At 44.8% G+C, this 24,003-nt stretch overlaps 1 protein-coding gene across 1 annotated transcript; it reads right to left on the bottom strand.

The window, feature by feature from the left end:
- Positions 1 to 8: 8 nt before the first annotated feature.
- On the bottom strand, positions 9 to 23,650 carry LOC131810575 (uncharacterized). Its single transcript, XM_059138551.1, has 2 exons — positions 22,850 to 23,650; positions 9 to 483 (listed from the first exon to the last, which is right to left on the bottom strand). The coding sequence occupies exons 1-2, from the start codon at positions 23,252 to 23,254 to the stop codon at positions 67 to 69; spliced, it is 822 nt and encodes a 273-aa protein (XP_058994534.1). The 5' UTR covers positions 23,255 to 23,650; the 3' UTR covers positions 9 to 66.
- Between the last annotated feature and the right edge of the window lie 353 nt (positions 23,651 to 24,003).

Raw genomic sequence — 24,003 nt, 5'->3', positions numbered from 1 at the left:
CATGAAAACTTGGGTGGCTCTGAAAAGAGCCTTTGAATAGGATGGAACCTCAAGCCGAGCGCTCATTCAAGCCCGCTCCCCGCGGATGCGGCGCGCCAGCTGGATGTCCTTGGGCATGATGGTGACGCGCTTGGCGTGGATGGCGCACAGGTTCGTGTCCTCGAACAGCCCCACCAGGTAGGCCTCGCTCGCCTCCTGCAGCGCCATGACCGCCGAGCTCTGGAAGCGCAGGTCGGTCTTGAAGTCCTGCGCGATCTCGCGCACCAGCCGCTGGAACGGCAGCTTGCGGATCAGCAGTTCGGTGGACTTCTGGTAGCGCCGGATCTCCCGCAGGGCCACGGTGCCCGGCCGGTAGCGGTGCGGCTTCTTCACGCCGCCCGTGGCCGGCGCGCTCTTGCGGGCCGCCTTGGTGGCCAGCTGCTTGCGCGGGGCCTTGCCACCGGTCGACTTGCGCGCCGTCTGCTTCGTGCGAGCCATGACGTTTTACTGTTTTGCCCCGACAAGTCCCAAGCAGTCTTATTTATAGACGTATCCTTGTCTTGATTGGGCCAGAATGGTTAGGAACCTCCAGAGTGTGATGTCATTGGCTAAAATTCAATCCTCTTTGCTCGGGTAGATTGTTATGCTAATCTGTCCCTCTTTATTCACCTTTCCGTACTTTTCTGTAATCTCGCCGATCACGAACGTAAAAAACGTAAGACGTAAAACGTAAAAAAATGTAGATCCTTCCTTTAAATTGGTGTCATTTTGAAAGAGCAATTTTTAAAGTGTTTTTGCTAGCCTGGGATTTATTTTTTAACAGGTGCCTTCGAAATAAAAAACACGCCTTTCCATGAACTAGGTTTCAGCTTCCATTTCCTTCCAGTTAAGAGTTATTGTAACTCCAATCCCATAGCTAACATTTATTTACCGCCTGACTCTGTGCTAAGCGCGTTAGTTGCATTACAGTACGACGGTGATTCAACAAAACAGTATGTAATTGAAGGAACAAAAAATTGAATTTATGTTTACCCAACTTCGGAACTACGAAATCTTGTGCTAATCAGCCGTAACCTGCAGGGTAGAGCATTCCGCCTTTCCTTGGGTTTTTCACGTTGGAGTACGGTTCCCTCCCCTCAATCCATCAATGGCCATCCAGGTCCTGTAGACGAGATGCTTCTAAGTCAAGGAATATAGGACTGGAAATGTTAATTTCTCATTTACAAGGAGAAATTGTGAATAGTGAATAGTTTGTAAAGAGTCAACTTGCTTATCAGATTAAAAGCTATAATAAAATTTCAAAGCAAATAAATTATTCGTTGATCACTCAGTTGCTAACATATTTTCTTCAATAAAGTAGTTCCATCTAAGTTTCATTTTTTTCTATTCTCTATAAGAAAATTGAAGATTCTCTGCTTTTTAGTTATTTCATATGCTTTGAAGTATTGCTCAGAAAATTACATGTCATAAAACAAGTCATGTAAGGTTACCAATGCTTAAAAAGTGTGAAGAGTTAATATATAACTTTTAATCATATGCTCATTCTATTGAAAGAGCATTGCATCCAAACCTTATATAAAAAAACAAACAAACAAACCTCAAACCTGTGAACACAGTCAGGCCCAACAAGCTTAAAACTTACTTTATGGTATCAATATCAATGATCATCTTCCTGCTGAAGGCAGAATAAAAGTTATTTTGAGGGGATTTCCTGAACACTAAACAACCTAGAAACTTCTTTTCATATCTTCAAGTGTCCCCATGAGCAGCACAGTCTCCTGCTCTAGGGAGACCTTAGATGTCCTGCAAAAGTGTAACTAATGTGAACAGCTCTCACCCCTTCCTGTGGTTGTTTTGTAATAATGACGAACATATAGAGAGCATGACTCAGTATTTAAAAGTTCTTCTACATACACTGTCTTGTTTAATCCCAACTCTGTGAAATAGATGCTATTTTCCCCATTCCACAGATAAAAAGACAGAGTCTCAGAGAAGTTATGGCTTGTCCCAGGCAAGTAACAAGGCCTGCATGATACCATAAAACAAAAGAATGAACTTATAATGGATTTCCAGTTTCATCAGGCTTGACACACATTTTAAAGCACTGAAGAATATTCACGTCATGCAATCAAACTTCTCAGTGTTTTTTCCCCACTGAACTATTGCCATCTGGGGATCTGGATGGCAGCCTAAAGCAGCCCACAATGGCCTCACATTTCTTTGAGGTGTTCTTTTTTAATATAGGCATTCTTGGCCATGGGATTCATTTAGATATGAAGAAGATTGTTTAGCTATTGTTGGGGAGTGAAAACTTTGCTCTACCCCTCAATTTTTTTTTTTTTTTCTGGGCTGGCCTAAGAATTAAATTGACATGAGACCAATTAACAGGAGAAAATCATATAGGAATATAATAAAATCATAAAAGAATATGAGACCCAAGGCAGTCAGGCAATTGAGGTTTATATGCTATCCATGGCTAAGAAAGGGATCAGTCAAGGTCTGGGACTGCAAAGGGAAGAAAGACCATTAGAAGACGATAACATGAGTTAATGTTTGGTGAACAAATGTTTGCTGGGCCATTGGGAAACAATGAGGTATAGAAAAGAATTTCAGTAAACAGACTTTGCTGGGTTCCTCCCTGTCTACCACACCTAGGGCATACTGTACAGTAATTTTCTAGGGTCATACATAGTTCCCTTCCTAGAGCAGCTCCTCTGAGTTCTTTTAAGCTGTTAAGAGGAAGGCAAAAAGAAAAATCTTTTTAGTCTTCTGCTTCCTAAAAATAATCAGCCTAAAATAATCTATGTGCCAAAGAAACACTTTCTGGGGGAGCAAAGTTTTGCTCCCCTACAATGTACATTTATACAAAATCCCGCAGTCATGGGATGTATTTTACCTCTATAAAATAGAGAATAAGAAAATTCTAAGAGTCTTCTTCTATCTTCAGAATAGAACAAGTTGTTATTTACAGATGTAAAGGTCAAGCATGAGGATTATTTCAAGTTTAAAAAGCAATCAAAAGGGGCACCCGGGTGGCTCAGTCGCTTATACATCTGCCTTTGGCTCAGGTCGTGATCCCAGGGTCCTGGAATCTAGTCCCACATCGGGCTCCTTGCTCAGCAGAGAGCCTGCTTCTGCCTCTGCCTGCTGTTCTCCCTGCTTGTGCTGGCTCTCTTGCTCTCTCTCTGACAAATAGGTAAATAAAATCCATTAAAAATATATATATATATTTTATATATATATATATATAAAATAAAAAAGCAATCAAAACCCAGTAGATTGAAGAAAAGCTTTTTACCTCTCCTACACCTACCTAAAAAGAATTGAGATAGAGGACCTGCTCCAGAAAGACATCTGTCACCGTGGATAACTACCTTACACCATGAACTAGGTCTGGTCAACAGGGAGGAACCTAGCAAGGCCTGTTTGATCAAAGTCCTTTGTGTCCCATTGTTTCTGAGTGGCCCAGCACACATGTGTTTAGCAAACATGGACTCTTTTTCATCTTCCTGTGAATCACATTCCTTCCTTTTGAAGTCCCAGGCCCCTACTCCTTCTCCTTAGTTCATCTTACCTGCCTTTGGAATTTCCATGTCTGTGTAGATTCCTTGTACACACAGAATTAAATGTGATTTTCTATTAATCTGTCTCATGTCAGTTTGATTCTTAGTCTAGGTAGAAGGACCTTGAAAGAGACAGGAAATTCTTGCTCCCCAACACTTAGAAGTCACCTTTAACAACAGAATTCAGATCCATAATTGTTTGATTTCCCCTGGTCTCCACATTGGACAAGGGAATGATTCCTGTGAGTGTTCTCAATACAGTACTCTATCAGAAGTAAATTTGGGATGCCTGGGTGGCTCAGTCAATTGGGCCGCTGCCTTTGGCTAGGGTCAGGATTCCAGAGTCCTGGGGTGAGTCCCCATCGGGCTCCTTGCTCAGCCTGGAGCCTGCTTCTCTCTGCGCCTCTGCCTGCTTGTGCACGCTCTCTCTCTCTCTCTAATAAATAAAATCTTGAAAAAAAAAAAAAAAAGTAAATTTGACAATGCAGAAGAACCTCTGATTTGCTGCTGCTGTGGGGAAAAGGGAGTATTTTTCTCCTACTAATATCTCTAAAATTTCTTTTGCCAGGAATAATAAGAATCTGCAGTTTCCAGATTGAGCCCTGAAGTTTCATTATTTAGTGCTGAATGGGGGAAGAGCATATGAATGAAATTTAACATTTGCCCCAGGAAATTAACAGGTAAAAGAAAAGGATAATGTGTTGTATGTGCATGTGTTTGTTCTTAATATAAAAATAATGGACTAAATTATTTGTGTTCAGTCTTTGATTGAATTTGTGTTCAGTCTTTGATTGCAGACACCCCAGGGCTTCAAGCACCCTCAAGATGAGACTGAATCTTTGGTTTGTGGTTTGGGCCAGCCATGTGCCTGATTGGTTTTCATCTTTTTATTTTTAATTTTAATTTTTAAATCACTTATTTAACTGCCCCCACCCCCACTTTCTGGTATACATCAGTTTCTTCTCTTAAGGATCTATTTTTGGTTTGTCTCGCTCTCTCTTTTTCCTTTGTTCATTTGTTTTGTTTCTTAAATTACACACATGAATGACAAGACTTCCTTTAATCTTAGGTAGCCCTTAACCCTGGACCAAACTCAGAAGCCAGGGGCTTTTGACCTTCTTTCCTTAACTCCACTCTGAGATAAAGTCATACCCTCAACACCTTGCTCATTGGATGAAAACTTCCCCCTTTTACCGTAACATCAGTCCTTGTCCTGTGCAGTGAGGGGTGGCGTAGGGAAGGAAAGTTTTCCTCAGTCTCTTCGGGTACCCAGCTGGGGACTTAAAATTAAACCAACAAAGACAGAACCAACAGCGGAAGAGAACACACAGGTATTTAATACAAGTTTTATGTGATGTGGGAACCTTCCTAAAGAAATGAAGATCCAAAGAAACAGTTTGACCGGAGTACTTTTGTGCTCTCTGTGGTGAAGTGTAGGCACTCCAAAGAAATGCGGTAGGGTACAGAGTCTGAAGTAAATCTAATAAGCCAGAGAAGGTAACGAATCCTGTTTGTTAGATTTCTTCTGTGGGTCCCTTTGTCTTTAGAACCAAAGATGCTCCTTTCCTCATCTGTCCCTCTACTCCTACAGAGAAGCCACAAGAAGGTTTTATGACCTGTTTCAAGGGAGAAGGCTTTGGAGGGAAGTTGACAATGACCTTCCTGCTTATATCCCTTTCTCAAGATTTCTTCCCCTTTAAATATTTAATATGCATGTCACAAACCCCATCAGTGACAGAATATACCACCCCTAAATTATGCCATTTGGCACATGAATTATTTTGAGCTAAAGGTACATGAAAAACAGCAGGTGCAATAAGTATGCTCTGACCTCTGTTTCTTTCCTAAAAACAGGAGACGAAACACCCACATGGAAGATGTCTTCCCTATACAAGTAGGAAGACCGCATTCTTTTCACCGACGATGGGGAGTTGGTGCCAAGAGAAGTCTGCACAAAGAAACCTTTGTTAAACTGACCCTTATCTTCCTAGCGATTTTTCCACCATGAACTGCCCTAGCCAAAACCCTTCTATCTTGTGACATTTTCATGATTCACTCTTCTGTCCGATTCAGTCTATAAGCAGTCAACTCTAACTGCTTCTCTGGGTCTTCATTTACTTACGAGGGCTCCAGTGTCAAAGAAAACTCAGTAAATAGATTTCTATGCTTTTCTCCCGTTAATCCGTCTTGTGACAATTTAATGATCAGGCCCAATAGAAAAAAACCTAAGCAGGTAAAGGTAAGATTTTCCTGTCTCTACAGCAGATTTTAGTTGGCAGGGTTCAGAAGGTACCATCCCCAAATATGCCACTCTGGTGGGTTAATTATTTTGAGCTGAAGTTACTAGAGAAACAACAGATAAAGGAGGGGCTCTCTGACCTACCCCTTTCCACCTAAAAGCCGCTCAGAAAATTTTCCATGAGAAAGGTAAATTACTTGGGGTCTTTTGTTGTTGTTCTTAAGTTCAGGCCACAGATGTTAGTAGAACACTATCTCTGGTTTATGGGGAAAATTAGGACAGAATGTTCACAATTCAATGAATATACAGCCTGTCTGGAAAAAAGAAAGAAGAAAAAGAAAAAGAAGGGAAGGAAGGAAGGAGAGAGGGAAGGGAAGGAAGTGAGGAGGGAAGAAGGGAGGGAAAGGGGGGAAGGAGGAAGGAAGGGGACAGAGAGGTAGGAGAGAAGGAAGGAAGAAAAAGGCTATTTTTGAAAGGTACGTTCTTTATCAACATTCCTTTCATTTAATTTTTGTAATCAACACCTATTGTGAATCCCAGGGCATTGATTTAGGCAAGTGATGATGGTGGCACCATTCAATGAGCAGAGAACAAGGTTTATGGCTGGGGAAGAAGGAAGAGAATGGATTCCCTCAGCCCCCATTAGAGACACACCTTGGAGCTTTGAAGTTTAAGCATTTTGAGATTTTTTAGTTTAAAGCGACTGAAGAACAACCAGGAGGATCTCTATGCCTGGAGCCTAGAAGTCTGGATAAAGATATATTACGGGGACTCACTGGCATATAAAAGATAGAGCCAGGAGAGGAAAAAAGGCATGTAAGATTTAAGATAAATACACATCCCTCAGAAAAAAAAGGGGTAATTCTTTCTGATTCAGAAACCATCTTCTGGTGGATTCTCCTTACAGAAGGCCCTGGTAAAGTAACAAACATGCTATCACTAAAGGACCTCAACCAACTTCATAGGGCAGTTTCTGGCAATGATCTTCAAAAAGGAGATTTCCCCTTGAGACACCCAATTCAGCAAACTTTGCTAGCTCCACGTGGGGTATCCATGGGGACACAATTCTGCCACCGATTTCTGGCTGCAAGCAAGGGTCGACTTTAGAGGATCTGTAGAAACGGGACACAGAACATCCTTGTCTTCTTTCTGTATATATTGCTTCTTTCGGCTGAGCTTTGGATGACAGTGGGTTGGATTCACTGACCTCCACGAGAAGGCTTGCAAATATAGTAAAACCAACTTGCCTAGGATCTGATTTCTCCCGGGGGACGTGAAATTCCATGCCCCCACCATCAACAAAACACACTAGACTACGAAATTACGGCGCTTTCTGCCCACGCTCCGCACACACACAGGTGCGGCGCCACTGGCCATGACCTTCTAGGTCTGCCAAAGCGTCGGACCTGCTTTTGCGGCTTTTCTCTGCAACCGTGCTTCGGAACCCCGCGGCCCTTTACTCGGGATGAGACCCGGCGCCGGCGCTGTGTACTCCTCCCCGTCTCTCCACTCCGTTTGCCCTTCCTTTCGTCTTCTCCCACCAGAAAGACCTTTCTTAGCCTACATTTTGTGCCCGGGGGAGTCCGCAAATGGAGAGAGACGAAGGTGAAAGACAGTTGCGGTAGCCGGAAGCCTGGCGTTGGGATCTGTGTTCTCCCGGGACGAGGGCCGGTAGGTGCTTGTTTCAAGAGCCCGCCAGAGGGAGCCGTGGAGAGCGAGGAAGCGGGACTGGGAACATCGCAGAGAAGAAAGGGCGCGAAGCCGAGCGGGCGGGGACAATTTGGGGCGGGCTTCCCCTCCACGCGCCTTCTGTTCTCAATCTGGTCCGGCAGTCTTGTATATTAAGGGGACCGGTACCCTCACCTTTCCAAAAGTTGTGTTTGCGAGCTGCAGTCGCTCTGTCAGGACGAGGAAAGGGCGGTAAGGGCCTGGGCAAAGGCGGTGCCAAGCGCCACCGCAAGGTGTTGAGGGACAACATCCAGGGTATTACCAAACCGGCGATTCGGCGCCTTGCCCGGCGTGGAGGCGTCAAGCGGATCTCTGGCCTCCTCTACAAGGAGACTCGGGGTGTGCTGAAGGTGTTCTTGGAGAACGTCATCCGGGACGCAGTCACCTATACCGAGCACGCCAAGCGCAAGACGGTCACTGCCATGGACGTGGTGTATGCTCTCAAGCGACAGGGGCGCACCCTGTATGGCTTTGGGGGGCTAAGCGGCTTGAACTTCCCCTTCTGCGTGGATCCATGCCAACGGCCCTTTTTAGGGCCAACCATCTAGTTTTCAGAAGAGCTGGACGCTTAGGGTAGATCTTGGGGAACTTTGCTTTGGGAGTTGGGCTAGAGTCGGCAAGCTTCGTGGGAAGTAATGGTTCCCGCAGCGCTAACCACCCTGAATCCAAGTCATTCACTAAAAATGCTTTTCATTTGCTCGCCTCCTGTTAAGCATTAGGTTCCAGATTTAAGCAGCCTTTCCGTTTGTTTCTCGGTACGCTGTCATTTGTGATTGCTGGTCTGTGAAAAATAAGAGTTCCGTGATGGTCGAGTTCTCTAGCACGCTGCATCTGCTTGGGCAAACTGAGGAGGCTTGCAACCCAGATGCCGGCTAGGCTGTTCGGTGGATTTAAGCCCCAATTTATTTTTGGTTTCACTTCCCAGCTCTACAGCAAGAGGGTGGGGACTAGATGACTTAAGGGCCCTCTTCATAGCGGGCCTTGCTTTGTGATCTGTATTCTTACCCAAAAGGTGCAAGAGCACTGAAGTCCAGTCATCAGCCAACATTCAGGATAAATCTAGGTTATTAGAACAGATGAGCTCATTAGTGCAGTTTTAGAACAAGTTTGGCATATTGTCTGCTGAGTACCTTTTTTTCTTTTTCTTTTTTGATGCTATATCTAAGGAAGAACTTAAGTCAAAGGCCTAGAAGACGATTTCAGTGAAGACATTGCAAAGATACAGATGCAGCTTCAAACCTGCTCAAAAAGCTGAGCCAACTTGGACACCTGGGTGGCTCCCTAAGTCGGTTAGGTGTCTACCTTCAGCTCAGGTCATGATCCCAGGGTTGTGGGATTGAGTCCCGAATCCAGCTCCTTGCTCAGCAGGAAGCCTGCTATTCCCTCTGTCTGCTGATTCTCCTGCTTGTGCTCTGACAAATAAGTTAAAAAATAGAGAGAGAGAGAGAGAGAGCACGCCAAGCAAACCATATAGTCTTAAGGTAGCAAGTCTGGAGGAAACAGTTAATTCAGGTATTTGACTTTTTCTGTTAGGGCCTGTTGTAGAGAACTAGGAATATATACCCATCAATACAGAAAGCACAATTTTTGACAAAAGTAAAGCAAATTGTTCTAGACCAATTGATCTAGACTAGATCACAGTAAGGCATTCTCTGCACTACCACTTTTTTTGTTTTTTAAAGATTGTATTTATTTTTTTGACAGAGAGAGCACAGGCAGGCAGAGTGGCAGAGAGGGAGAGAGAAAAGCAGGCTCCTCACTGAGCAAGGAGCCCAGTGACAAACTCGATCCTAGGACCTAAGCCGAAGGCAGCCGCTTAGCCAGCTGAGCTGCCCAGGTGTCCCAGCACTACCACTTCTAATTGTTCTGATTTGGATTGAGTGGTGGGTCCACATTGCTTATCCTTAAACCTAATCATAGTTTTGTGTTACTACATTTGCAAGCAGAAATTTTTTTTCAGCATTTCTGGCTTATAATTTTACAGATGAATATGTATGTAGTTGAGACAAAAAATACTAGGTCAGTTCCCCACGGATAGGCTCGCTCTTACTTTGATTGGTCTCCACACTTGCCTGCTCTCATTAGATCAAACACTTGAAGGTGAAGTAGGTGTAAAACCTGACTTAGCAATAGAGATGCCAGAAAGCCAAGGGATGAGAGATTTGCCCTGTTGGAGGAAAAATACATAAAATACATATATATTTACATAATTGGCAGAATGGCACACGTTGCCCAGGTCCAGTAGGATGAGAAATGTAGACAATAATTACCGTAGGAGTCCTAACCCTGCAGAAGTCCCGGTTGCTGGGAAATGGGAAATACTGGCTGTGGAAGTGGGGCTTGTGGCAAGTTTCATTGTGTTTTTGTTTGTTTTGTTTTTTTTTAATTTTAAGGGCAATGAGGATTGACTATATCTGATCCTCACTGAGGTACTCTGGAGGAGGAGATACCAGAAGTTTGAAGAGAACTCAGAGAATAACGTAAGGGGGTGGGGATCATGTCCTTTGTCTAAACTGGCCATTCTCAAACGTAGTCTCTCATCTAGGAACTTCAGATCACTTGGGAACTCGTTAGAAATGCAAAATCTTGGAACTACCCAGACTTACTGAAATTCAAAGGAGTAAGACCTAGCAATCTGTGTATTAACAAACCTTCCAGGTGATTATACCCAGTTTAAGAACCTCTGGTCTACATAGCAGTTTTTCTCTAAATGAAACGAAAGTATTTACATCTGAATATATATTGTCGTAATTTGTTTACCAAAATGTTAAATTTTGCTTTTTTTGAAGGGAATAAACACACACACACAAAAACACTGGGGAAATGATCCTAGTAAATTTTCTCTAGCACAAAATATTGGTAAAACAGTTTGTTTCCTTAAAGTATTTGGGGCAAACATAAAAGATGTATGAATGAAAAGTGTAGCCAGCTTGTTTTCCTAAATAATAATGGCTTGTGTTTTAATACTATTGAATTTTGTAATCAATGGATATGTTTTTTCTTCTCAAGTTTCTCCAAGCTATTGTCCTTTACCTATTAATTAGGCATCTTCTTTACAGCGATTTTAACAGTGATCCTTGTTCTTATCTTCTCTCCTTCACTAAATACTATTATATGGCATAACTGAATCTTCTGTTAGCTCTACCCAGCCTCTGAGTATTGCCAAATTACAGAATACACGTTCTGCATCTTTTTACGTTAATATGTGGCTTTTTGTTATTGCTCTTAACCACCTGTAACAGGAATATAGCTCCTTAATCTCTTTAATCTCCGACAAGATAATTTATTTCTCATTTTCACCCCTGAATCACTCAGATGCTCTCTGCAAACCACCTGTGATTTCCTCCCTGGGTGATTTCAGGACTTCCGCTAGAATATATATATATCCATGATATATATGTATATATATATACATGTGATCTCTGTCTGCTAGTCTACCTCCACATGGAAGTAGAGGCACTTAAGTGCCCCACTGGCCAGTCAAACCTCACAGTGGACCAGTCTGAAGTCTTACCTTCCCTTTCCAGGCTCCCTACTTGTCAGAATAGCTGCATTATCCTCCCAGAAACCCAGGCCAGCCGCTGCTGAGTCATCCTTCACTACATTCTCTTTTTTTTTTTTTTTAAAGAATTTATTTATTTATTTGACAGAGATCACAAGTAGGCAGAGAGGCAGGCAGAGAAAGAGAGTGGAGGAAGCAGGCTTCCTGCTGAGCAGAGAGCTCGACCTTAGGACCCTGGGATTATGACCTCAGCCAAAGGCAGAGGCTTTAACCCACTGAGCCACCCAGGAACCCCCCTTCATGACATTCTTATTTTCTTCCTTGGAAACCTTTCACTCTGTGCTTCCTATTCTAGCTATGTTACTTCTAACATGTTACTTCTCTACTTGAGCCAAAAGACCTGAGCTATCATTTACACAGAAAGTTTTAAAGTATATATACAAACATATACATATATATATATATATATATATATATATATATATATATATATAAAATACAAATAATTATGGCTGTATGGAGAATTACCAGGAAGGTTTATAAAAATTGTAGAATGGGAGCACCTGTGTGGCTCAGTGGGTTGGAGCCTCTGCCTTCCGCTCAGGTCATGATCCCAGGGTCCTGGGATGGAGCCATGGAGCCCCACATCAGGCTCTCTGTTCAGCAGAGAGCCTGCTTCCCTTCCTCTCTCTCTGCCTGCCTCTCTGCCTACATGTGATCTCTGTCTGTCAAATAAATAAATAAATCTTAAAAAAAAATTGTAGAATGATTTCTTGGTGTTGGTTTTTGTTATATTTACTGAACATTTCTGAATTGTTTGAATTTCTTAAAATAAGCATGTATAATTTTCCCCCCAAACAATCACAAGATAGATAATAGACAGATAGATAGATAGATAGGGAGTCTGGGCTGTATGAACCATGACAAATCTTAGCTTTGCCAAAGTTCAGTTTTCTCATCTTTAGTGTTATCGAGAATTCCTGTCTTTTTCACAGGAATGTTTTAAGGATCAAAGGAGATCTATATGAAAGATTAAAGCCCTGAAGTAATATAAAAAGAAACTAAAGTTGGTGTATTTATTGCCTATTTCACCCAATCTAGTTCTTACATGCTCTATAATGAGTGTGGTGGGGAGACAGTATAGCCGAAATTTTGAGAGGATGGTGACAGTAAAAATGAGGTCTAAACAGGTTGACAGGGCCGTATTTTTCAGGATTAAATCAGAAAAATGTAAAGTCATCTTAAAGAATCAAATAGATTCCCTAGCTGAGTTGACTGTTATAATGTGTTAAATGCATTATTTAAGAACATTCACTTCCTGGGGCACATGGGTGGCTGAGGTGGTAGAGTGTCTGACTCTAGGTTTTGGCTCAGGTCGTGATCTCAGGGTTGTGAGATTAAGCCCCGCTTCGGGCTCTGCACTGGGCATGCAGTCTGCTTAAGACTCTGTCTCTCCCCTTTTGCCAAACCTCTCCCTCTCAAAAAAAAGAAAAGTGAATTCTACTATAGAAAGAAAAATAAGAGGGAAGAAACTAATTGTAGATAATAAGTAAGCATAGCTTCTGAGACATGTTAACAGAAATAATATAAGTAGAGTATGTGTGGTAAACAGATATGGGGGTGGGGTTTGAAGGGACAAGAACCATGCTGAATATTCATGAGGTACATGAGGTACCCAGTGTTCAAGCCTTAAATCAGCCATCCACTGGTGAGACCAGCTGTGGCCCAGTATGTCCTCTGCCTGCCACACACAGGGAAATCCATAGCTATTCAGCAGGTTATTGTGATGGAGTGAGCATAAGTTAGCTTCAGACACCTTCCATCTGCCGAGCCTCCACGCCCCTGCTCAGCTGTAATCCTCTTAACTGCAGCATGAGTTGGGAAGGCTGATCAAGCTGGGACAGATCATGTAAGTCAAGGTTGGACATTGTGTGGTGCTTCTGCCATCACTATAATCTCTTCTAAGTGTGCTGATTTCCCCCATCACCTTCCCCTTCCTCCTTGGTGTATGTGTTAACTGGTTGTAATTAACTGTGTGATTTGGTATATCTGTCTTCATATGGCCTGTGAACCTTCGTGTTCCGTGAATTCTGGGATTCCTTGTCTGGTAACAGAGTGGGAAGCCATGATTACAGTGAAATAATTTCTTATTACAACAACTACATTATAGAAGAGGGCTGGAAACAAGGGGTGGGTGGGTAAAGACACAACCATGGCATTGTGACCATCCAGATACCCTCCAGGGCAGATGGGATCCTGGCTCTAGGGAGCATATCCAGTTCCTGCAATGAGCCGCCTTTAGAGTGAAACAGCATTCCGACTCTATAATGGCAGGGCCTGAGGTCACCTGCCTCCATGCTCCTCCCCAACTTTCTGACTGAAGTTTGGCTTCCTGTACAGGTTAGCCAGCAGGAAGCTAGCAAATGGAACGGATTCCACTTCAGTTCCACTTCGCGTCGGAAATTAAGGGCTCAATTTCTAGAACCAGACTGTTTGGGTTAGGGTCTTAACTTCACCATTTACTAACAGTAAAACCTTGGGGAAATTCCTTAATCTCTGAACTGCATATTATTTATTAGTAGTATTGGGAGGGAAAGAATATTTACCATGTCAGGGTTTTACGTGGATAACATGTATTAATGTTTACAAAGCAGTTAGCCCTATGTCTGGCACTCAATACATGCTACTGCCTATTAATGACAACAGGTATTAATAGGGTTTATACATTTGTCCCTTCAGAGTCTGGTCAGTGGGATCTAGGTCCTCAGAGACCCCTACGCCCAGCCTACCAGCAAAATGAAATTTGTGAGTCTACAGAGCCATGGACCAGGCTGGAATGGGCTGAGCAAGGACCCAGGAGGTCATCCCGATGACCCGAGGGGCACCAGCCCCTCATTTCCTTTTCTACAGCTTTGCAATGCTAGGGCAATGTAACAATAAACCCTCAAAGAGAGTTAAACACAAAAACCAAGTAGTAAAGGAAGAGAGGAAGGGAAAAAGAGCAATCAAAGAAACAGAAACCCAAGGGGCACCTGGGTGGCTCAGTGGGTTAAAGCCTCTGCCTTCAGCTCAGGTCATGATCCCAGGGTCCTAGGATCGAGCCCCACATCGGGCTCTCTGCTCCGCAGGCAGCCTGTTTCCTCCTCTCTCTCTGCCTGCCTCCTCTGCCTACTTGTGATCTCTGTCAAATAAATAAATAAAATCTTAAAAAAAAAAAAAAAAAAAAAGACTGTTTAAAAAGAAACAGAAACCCAAAATCAAAACCTGGCTGAAAAAACTTACTCAGAAGCTCAAAGTTTAGCCCAGATCAGGGGCCCTGATGAGCTGGAGAGGAACCGCTGTCTTCAGAAAATTTGCAAGACCAGGAAACACCTAACTTTTTACTCATCTGGGTGCCTGAGAGGGACTGTGAGATTCAGAACCAGATAACAAACCAGCCAGATTTAAAAGTTAACCGACATCCAGAGCCTGAAATTTTCGGAAGACCATTTAGCAATAATTACCAAAATTACTGAAAAATATACTCCAAGTTCTGTGCACAAGGATAATAAATTGTAGCAGTGTTTTTAGTAGCAAAAATCTGGATAGTACCTAAATATCCATTAACATGAGTCTGAGTAAATAAGAAGCATCTTTTTTTTTTTTTTTTTTTTTGGAGATTATATTATTTATTTATTTGACACAGAGAGAGATCACAAGAAGGCAGAGAAGCAGGCAGAGAGAGAGAGGGAAGCAGGCTCCTTGCTGAACAGAGAGCCCGATGAGGAGCTTGATCCCAGGATCATGACCTGAACCGAAGGCAGAGGCTACCCACTGAGCCACCCAAGAAGCATCTTTTAAGTGAGAAGCTACATCCTTTAATAAGAATGAGGCAGATCGAGACAGAAGTTTATACAGAGTTTATATAGCTTTAGAGAGTGAGATTAACTGGGACAAAGACCAAATATATATTTCTTATTGTATATCACAATACCATAGCTAACAATACCCTAAAAAGCTGAATCTTGGAGAATCTTGAGAAAAGACAAAGCCGATTAGAGTCAAAAGAATAAAGCCTAGAGATCTGGGTTGATTCTGGGCAAGTTTAGAGTGACCTTTTTGGGTGCAAGCTGGACTGAAGGGGGCAGAGAATGAGAAACTGAAACCAGTTAAGAGGCGGTTATAAGCCAGAGAGGGCCCTGGACAAGAATGGTAGCAGCAGCATTGAAAAAGATACTGGAAAAAGAGATGGTGCTGGCAGGAGGCATGGAAATCCCTGGTTTCCCCAAATTTGTGGCGACATCTGGGTGGAATTTAGATACCACTCTTTGATTTAATTGTTAATTAAAGACCATACAATATTGGTGATGGAAAGGACCCCATCTGGTCCAATTTTCTCATTAAATATAATGAGAAAATATAATAACAATACTATAATAAATAAATATAATAAATGCATAAAATATATTTTATAATGTATTATTTATATATTTATACAAATGTATATTCATATATTTTATTATATATTTATATATAGATTTCTTATATTATTTATATATTTTATAAATATTACTTATATATTATATTACTTATATAATATATATTTATATTTACATAAAATAGATATATTATGAACATGTTATAAATATAAGTATATAAATATATTGTGTATTTTATGTAAATATGAATATATTTATAAAAATATCAAATAAATAAAATAAATAATATAAATATTCCCTGTAGTTCCAGGACAAAACTTGGCACCAGCTTCCATTCCCCACCAGATCCCTAAAGTGGAGTAGATGTTTTTAAGAGGCCTCTCCTTTGGGCCATGTCTTTACAAGCTCTTCCCAGGACCACCCAAGTGTTTCTCCAGCTCCTAAAGGCAGATGAGAGAACCCATCGGGGTAACTAGATCTAGGGCCAGATCCACATTCCCAGCTGCCTGAAGGTCACAGCTACTTGCTCCTGCCTATTGAGAGCTCTGACCCTGTGGGACTTGATGTGCAAACCTCAGTGGCGCCCCCTCCCAGGCTGCCTATTCCCATGAAGGTGACATCCTCCTAGTCACTCAGGCAGGAAGGTCTAGAGAAATCTTTGGTCACTTTTGCCCACAACAACCTCTTCTGTCCCTTCCCCATTCCAGGCTATGGCAATCTTCCACATGCAAAAATGCCAAAACTTTCCCTCCCCTCCATCGCTGTGGCTGATTTCCTTGTTCTCATCCTCAACACCCCTGATCTGTGATGTCCGTGTGGCCTCTGTCCTGGCCTCCCACCTTGGGCACTACTCATCTCTCACTCCTTTTGCGCCTTCACCCCAGATTGGCCTTCTTTACACACAGCTCGGATTCTGTGACCCACCTACTTGAGGCACGACCCTCAATTGGCTTCCCTCCCTTTCCTTGTTCTCTTTTATCCTCATTTCCCAAACTTTCCTTCACTCCACATAGAAAACCATTCTGCTGTGTTTTAACTATCTTTTTGTTTCTATGCATGATTTCAAAATATACTGTCTTTTAATTTACATAAATAGTATTGTTTTACATCGAATTCCATTCCTTATCTTATTTCCCTCAGAACTATGTTTTTAAGATCTGTCCTAGTTATGTGTCCATTGACTCCACTGTCTCTTCCTGCCGCAGAGTCCCCCAGGGAGTGAATCCAGCATACTTTCTCCATCTGCTCTCCCAGTGACAAATACCCACATGGTTTCTAATGTCATGTGCCCTGATAGGCCTGTAGGTGAAGTTTTGAATAAATATTCAAAAACAGAATTGTTGGGGTGTCTGGGTGGCTTAGTCATTAAGCGTCTGCCTTCAGCGCAGGTCATGATCCCAGGGTCTTGGGATCCAGCCCCGCATCGGGCTCCCTGTTCACTGGAGAGTTTGCTTCTTCCTCTCCCACTCCCCCTGCTTGTGCTCTCTCTTTCTCACTGTATCTCTCTCTCTGTCAAAAAAAAAAAAAAAAAAACTTAAAAAAAAAACCCCTTAAAACAGAATTGTTGCTTCCTCGCATGTGTATCCCTAATTGGCCTAAGAAGCACCAGGCTGCTCTTCAGAAAGGCTTTCCTAGTCCACACCCCACCAGTAGGACACCAACCATTGAAGCCCTCCATCCCGGCTAACCCTTGGCATTATTCAGCTTTCCAATATTTCCCAGTGTCCAGAGTAAAGTGCCATCTCCTATCGCTTTAATTTGCCTTTCTCTGATTACTTTTATTTATTTATTTGCTTATTTATTTATATATTTTTTGAGAGATAAAAAGCATGCGTGAGCACAGGTTTTGGGAGGTAGGGAGGGGCAGAGGGAGAGGGAGAATCTTAAACAGGCTTGTGCCCAGTGTGAGCCTGACACAGGACTCCGTTTCATGATCCTGCAGTCATGACCTAAGCCAAAGTCAAGAGCCAGACGCTTAACTCACTGAGCCATCCGGGTGTATCTGATTGCTAATATTTCTGAGCATCTCTCTTTATGTATTTATTAAATATTTTGCTTCCTCTTCTGTAATCCTTTCCCCTATCCTGTTTACAGAATAAAATTTACCCCTCCCCAGGTCAGCATGCTGACTCCCAAAAAAACCCCCAAGAAGCTGGCCTCAGAGTCAGAAATGACTGAAAAGTCATTTCCCATTCCCACCCTTGAGTCACCCTGTGGTCTGGCCTCCACTCACAGTTCTCCTCATCTTTTTCTCGTTCCTCTGCCTGGATTAAGACTCCTGGCCTCAGCCCAAGTTCTCCTACAGGAAGAGCTCCCTGATTCCCTCTGTTAGAAGTCACCTTTCCCTCTGAGCTTCTGGAGAACTCATCCGAACCTTCTCTGTCACCTGGCACAGAATGCCTTCCATTATAGCGCAGGGCTCCTCACACAGCCTGGAGAACTCATTTCCATAAATGTTGCAAACTCATGCATATGCTTCCAGGCATGAAGAGATGCTAGGATTCCTGCCAAACAAAATAATAACAATTTTTCATTTCAGTGATGATTTTACTTTGTTCATAATTTTCTTTATTGCAGTGTTTTTCAGTTTCAGGTTGTAACCCATTAGCAGGTGGTAGAATTGATTTAGAAAACAGGAACCAGGGATGCCTGGGTGGCACAGCTGGTTAAGCATCTGCCTGGATCCTAGGATTAAGTCCTGCATTGGGGCTCCCTGCTCAGCGGGAAGCCTGCTTCTCCCTCTGCCTGCTGCTCCCCCTGCTTGTGCTCTCTCTCTGCCAAATAAATAAAATCTTAAAAAGAAAAAAAAGCCCTTCCTCACCCCCAGGCTTATTGTGAATTGAATGACAGGTGAGTGAAAGATGAGCCCTAAGCCATCTAGGAATCTGGACCTAGATATTATCACTGCGTACCCACACAGTCTAGAAGCTGGTTGTGTGGTTACAATTATTCATCAGTTTTTATGTGTATCATGATTGTGACTTGACAGTGTTGTAACATACATCAATTCCTATGAATGTCACTAATATTTACACCCTCGATGTTAATGATACTATTAATACCGATTTATGAGGACTTGTAAGGTTCTATTCCAAGCATTTTGTATGGACTATATGGTCTCTCTTCATCCTCACAACATTCGTGCATTGGGTACATTTATGATCCTGCTTTACACAGGAAGAAGTGGAGATCCCAGTCTTTTCTCTTGGGAGGCTTTCCCTGGTTAGGGGTCAGGAGCCCTGGTCCTACCTGCAATGGGCCTCAGACGTCAAGCCCAGTTTGTAGCAGCAAGGACCCTGGGCCTCCTTTTCTATCCTCTTCTCTCTCCTCTTCCCGCCTCTCCTTGCGTACACTTTACTGTGTGCTCCCGGTCCCCCATCACATCCTCAAAAAATCCAATTAGCAGTTCTAAATCTGAGGTCTTTGGGGATATAAAGGGAGACATTTCTCCCCAGATCGTCTACATTCAGGAACAGATTGGGGGTGCTGGTGGGGGTAGAGCTCAGGAAACTCTTTTCTCAGTTACTATCACCAGGAACAGGTTTTCCAGACACTCTGCTCTCGGGCACTTTCTTGTTCGCACGTTCCAAGACACGAATCCCAAGGACCTTGGAAGTTCTTTGCCAAGGTCCAGTTCAGAGCTCCTCTTCATCTCTAACTGCAGGGACCCAAGAGCTGGGGCCTCTTATTCCCAACTTCTTTGTGTAAAAGCCAAAGGGCGTGCCCCTCGTCAAGCATTTCCTGACTCCCTAGGGCATGCCATGCACCCTGGGTGCTGATGCCACAGGCCTGAGCAAGACAGAAAACAAGATGATCTTCACCCTGAGCAATGCTGCTGGCCTACTGCTGAGGGTAAAGGAAGGGGAGTAAGTAGAGGTAGAGGGAGAGGCAAGGAGATGAGGAGGAGGAAGAGAAAGGGAAGGGGGGGGGGCTACATAAGGGCTGGATCCTGAAGAATGAGCAGGGGTTCTTGGGGTTACCAAAAAGGGGAGGACAGAAGAAATTCTAGATAGAAGAAATGGAATGTGTGAAGACATGGTATCCTGGGGGATTGCAGATGTTCCATGGGGCTAGAACTTACTTGTTTGCCTGGCAGGGGGTCCAAAAGCTGGGAAGGCTCTGAGAAATGGCAGGAACTAGATGTACATCAATTCTTACGGGGATCTTTTAAATTTGATAAGGGTTAATAAAGTAGCTCAAATTAACTGAATGTTTATTCTGGACCAGACATTGTGCTAGGTTCCTTAAGAATGGTCACTTTTAATATTTCCAAAAACACTATTCGTAAGATGTTCCCATTTTACAAATGTCCCCATTTTTCAAACTGGAAAAGTAAGGCCTACCGAGATTTACCTGCTGAAGTCAAGGCCTACAAGTTTGGGTTCGTCTAATAGCTGAGCCCCAACTAGTCATTTAACCTCCATTGCTCTGAACTACCATACAAAAGAAGGTAGGCTTTAACCTGAAGGGAATGGGAAGAAGGTAGAAAAAATTAAAACACGAGAGTGACAGAGTGGAAGCTTACTGGCAGGGCAGAGTCTAGCCTGAAAGCTTAATCCTCCAGATCAGAGTCGGGGGTGAGGGGTGGGCTCAGTTAACCTGGATAGATAGAGAAAGTGTGTTGGAATTGAAAGTCAGAAAGTAGATTTGATAACATTTGGTGCCTCCTGAAATTTGGACAAAGGGGAAGAGCAAGGAACTTCTGCCCCGAGCAGCCTGGGGGATGAAGGTATCTTTCAAAAGATGGTGAATATGGAAGGGGGAAAATAGCTTTGGGAAGCAAGATGATGTACTTTTACAAATAAGATGAGTGTGAAGGGCTTTATTAACCTATCCAGAAGAAACTGGCCACCTGGCAGTTAAAAATATTAGTGTACAGCTCAAGACAGGGGACATGGCAGAAAATACCAACTTGGGAGCACTTGAGGGAAGCAGAGATATGACAAGCAGGGAATCCATGATCTCTTTTGAGCTGGAAGTAAGAAAAAGCCAAGGCCAGCATGGCTGAAACCAGGAATATCGGTGGGCCTGGCAGAGAAGAGGAGGAGAATACGAGAAGTTTGAGATGGGGATATGGAGAAGGAGAAGGATGACCAGGAAAGGGTGTGAACCTGGAGACCAAGTCCTCTTCCAAGGAAGAAAAGGTAGTGCCCACAGGGCCATACCACAGAGCTTACATCTACACATGCAAATACACCCCCTACCCTAAGGCCAATTTACATCTGAACAAAAACTGGTTTTCGCTTCTCGAAAATCCCAGGCTCTGGGGCACCTGGGTAACTCAGTCAGTTAAATGCCTGCCTTTGGCTCAGATCAAGACCCCAGGGTCCTGCAACAGGCTTTCCGCTCAGTGGGGAGCCTGTTTCTCCCTCCTTCTGCCTTTCCCCTGGCTTGTGTTGTCAAATAAATTAATAAAATTCTTTAAAAAAAATGCAGGTTCAGGGTAGACTTTTCCTGCAACCCAGCTAGCTGTGTAGAAGCTAATTGCTACAGGAATAACATGTATGTACTTTGTCCTTAACTATCTCTTAACTCTCACCTAAGAGTAGACATTTAAGTACAGAAATTATTAAATATGAATACTTACATTTTAAATTGTTGTCTTGTATTGATGTACTGTCTGTGCTGGTCTCTTAAAGATTTGAAAGATTGCTGGGAGGGGAGGCTTTTCCAGCAACAGGAACATAAGATTTTCTTCTATTTCTGACTATCAACAATGCCACTAAATTTCCCTTTGAGGTTCAGACAGGGAGACTTCTGGAGGTTGCAGGCACTCAGATTGGTAGCTTGAAGCAGTGTGATACTGGGGGCAAGTGCAGGATGTAGAGGACTGACACCTGTAACCGACATCACAGCTTCCAGGGTCAGTTCAGCCACTCCTGGGCCTGAGATGTTGGACAAGCCACACCTGAGAGCCTCAGAAAGCCCTATTATGTGCCTGAAAGATGGATGGATGGGATGATGGAGAAGATGATGGGTGCAAAGGTGGTGCCCTCTCCCACCCCCACCTCTAAAAGTGACTTATTAACTCAGATAATAGTCACAAGACCCATGGATTTATCCTGCAATGAGGGCCTAAATAGGGAATAATGGTCTGTATAGGAACCTGGGGGTATGCCCTGGAGATTGGTGTGACCCAGTCCCTGAGAAAATTCTCTGGTCTCCAGCTTTTCAGGGAGGGAACAGGAACTTACAAAACAACTGTTTCCTTCCTTTCCTCTTCTTTCCCTTGTGAATTCCTGCTGGAATATTTTTAACCTGTCACTGCGCTGCAACAAAACCGAAAACCCAAGTCTTGGCCCATTCCGGGGCAAGGAAATAACTAAGGTTAAAAAGAGGTGTCATCTAAGACCAGCAGAGCATTTGCACCTGTACCCGTAGCATCTCAGACCTGTAGAGCTCTGTGGAGGGGGGTCGGCAGGACTCTCCCACTCGAGAGCTTGCACTTCCACTTCCTAAATGGTGCAAGAACCATTCTTAAGGCCCACACCCTCATTATTTCCTGATTGTGCTAAAATTCATCTCCCAAAGGAGGGCTGCCTCTTTACTCTCCCCAAGAACTTTCACTCAGAAGCCACCCATCTGTTTTTTTCTCTGGGTAACCTCTCAGATACCTGAAGCGTTCGCACGTGTCTTAACAAAGCAATTCCGAGTCTGAACAGAAAATCCAGACGCGAGTCCAAGCTTTTAGAGACCTTCACAGAACACACGAGTCTCACTTCTATGGGTCTATGCGGAGAATGCATCAGCGAGGGCCCAGCTCACCGCAGTCACGTTCCAGCCTGTCCCTGCGACCCCAATTCCGTCTTAGAGATAGAAGATAGGACTTATCCTACCGGCGAAAAATGGGAGGATTAGGCACACTCAAAACTCAGAAATCCCGAACTTGACCCGGCAGAGGTTGGGCCATACCAAGGTGGCGATTTCCCTCCCCAGCCGGAGCGCGGTGCCTCTCGGGGCCACTTCCGGCGCGAATGCCACTCCCGGTGGTCTAGAAAGGCGTGGGACGCGCTCTGGAAGGCGAGTCCCGAGCTTCCCCTAGGGGTTCCTGGCCGTCTCGGGCTCCTCTCAAGCCTGAAAGCCACTCTTCTGCTCGGACAGATTACAACCTAGGTCACGGTGGAGCTGCTAAAAGGGCATGCCCCTCCCTCTGCGTCCCAGAGTAAAGCAAGCGCGCACCGCCATCTCCCAAAAGGGGCGTTTGGTGTGGGGGGGGGGGGGGGAAATACCCGCCCTGAAGAGATAAAATAGCCAACACGGCACCTGAATCAGGCGCGTGGCTTTTACGTCACATGTCCGGAGTGGACAGACACCTGGACACCTAAGTGGCACAGCTTCCTCCGAGTGCTGTCGTGGGTGGCTCTGAAAAGAGCCTTTGGATGGGATGGAACCTCGAACCGAGCCGAGCGCTCACTCAAGCCCGCTCCCCGCGGATGCGGCGCGCCAGCTGGATGTCCTTGGGCATGATGGTGACGCGCTTGGCGTGGATGGCGCACAGGTTCGTGTCCTCGAACAGCCCCACCAGGTAGGCCTCGCTCGCCTCCTGTAGCGCCATGACCGCCGAGCTCTGGAAGCGCAGGTCGGTCTTGAAGTCCTGCGCGATCTCGCGCACCAGCCGCTGGAACGGCAGCTTGCGGATCAGCAGTTCGGTGGACTTCTGGTAGCGCCGGATCTCCCGCAGGGCCACGGTGCCCGGCCGGTAGCGGTGCGGCTTCTTCACGCCGCCCGTGGCCGGCGCGCTCTTGCGGGCCGCCTTGGTGGCCAGCTGCTTGCGCGGGGCCTTGCCACCCGTCGACTTGCGGGCCGTCTGCTTCGTGCGAGCCATACCAACCAAATCACCACCTCAACCGCGCCGCCGCAGCCACACTAACGCCCCCTCCGCCCGCCGCCCCACTTTTTATAGGCACCGACTGTCTCCGATTGGGCGAGACAAGACTTGAAAGTCCCGCGCTGCCTGCCCATTGGCCGTGACGTCACCCGCCCTGGCGTCACCCATTGGCTTGGACAGAATCCTCCCTTCCTCGCCCGCCCTCCTCACTCTCCAGTTTGCCAACAGCCTTCCGCACCTTGTTTTTCCTTTCTTTTCGGCGGGCGGGGGAAGGGCGTGTTAGCTCGCAACCGGGTCAGAATGTTGTTCCTCCCCAGCCCTTCAACCCCCTAGAACACGCGGCTCCCCGTTCCTTCCCACGCTGTCTCCCCAACTCGACCTCAAGCTTGCGTTGGCTCCGTCCCCCAAAACGCCTTACCTTTGCAGAGCCCCCTCGTTCCGTCAGGCGGAACGCCTGTCGGGGCTTTTCAGGTCGGAAAGTGGTCTCACCTCATCCCCTCAACCCCTCCGCCTTCCGGGCGCGAGATCCCGCCTCCAGGAAGCTAAGTGGAGGCCCGCACCGCCGCTGCCAAGGCCGTCCCACACTTTTACTTGACCAACAGCCGGCTCAGGAAAGCCCAGGACCAGGTCTGCCGCACTCCCGCAAACTGCCCGCTCCCTTGCCGGCCGGCAGGAGTGCACGTGTACGTTGGGCCAAGGCCTCGGGAAGCGGGCCAGCTGCGCCCTCGGTCCCCCACTTAAGACTT

This window comes from Mustela lutreola, chromosome 10, assembly GCF_030435805.1.
Source record: "Mustela lutreola isolate mMusLut2 chromosome 10, mMusLut2.pri, whole genome shotgun sequence".
Classification (NCBI taxonomy): domain Eukaryota; kingdom Metazoa; phylum Chordata; class Mammalia; order Carnivora; family Mustelidae; genus Mustela; species Mustela lutreola.
This window is presented reverse-complemented; position numbering and strand designations above follow the sequence as displayed.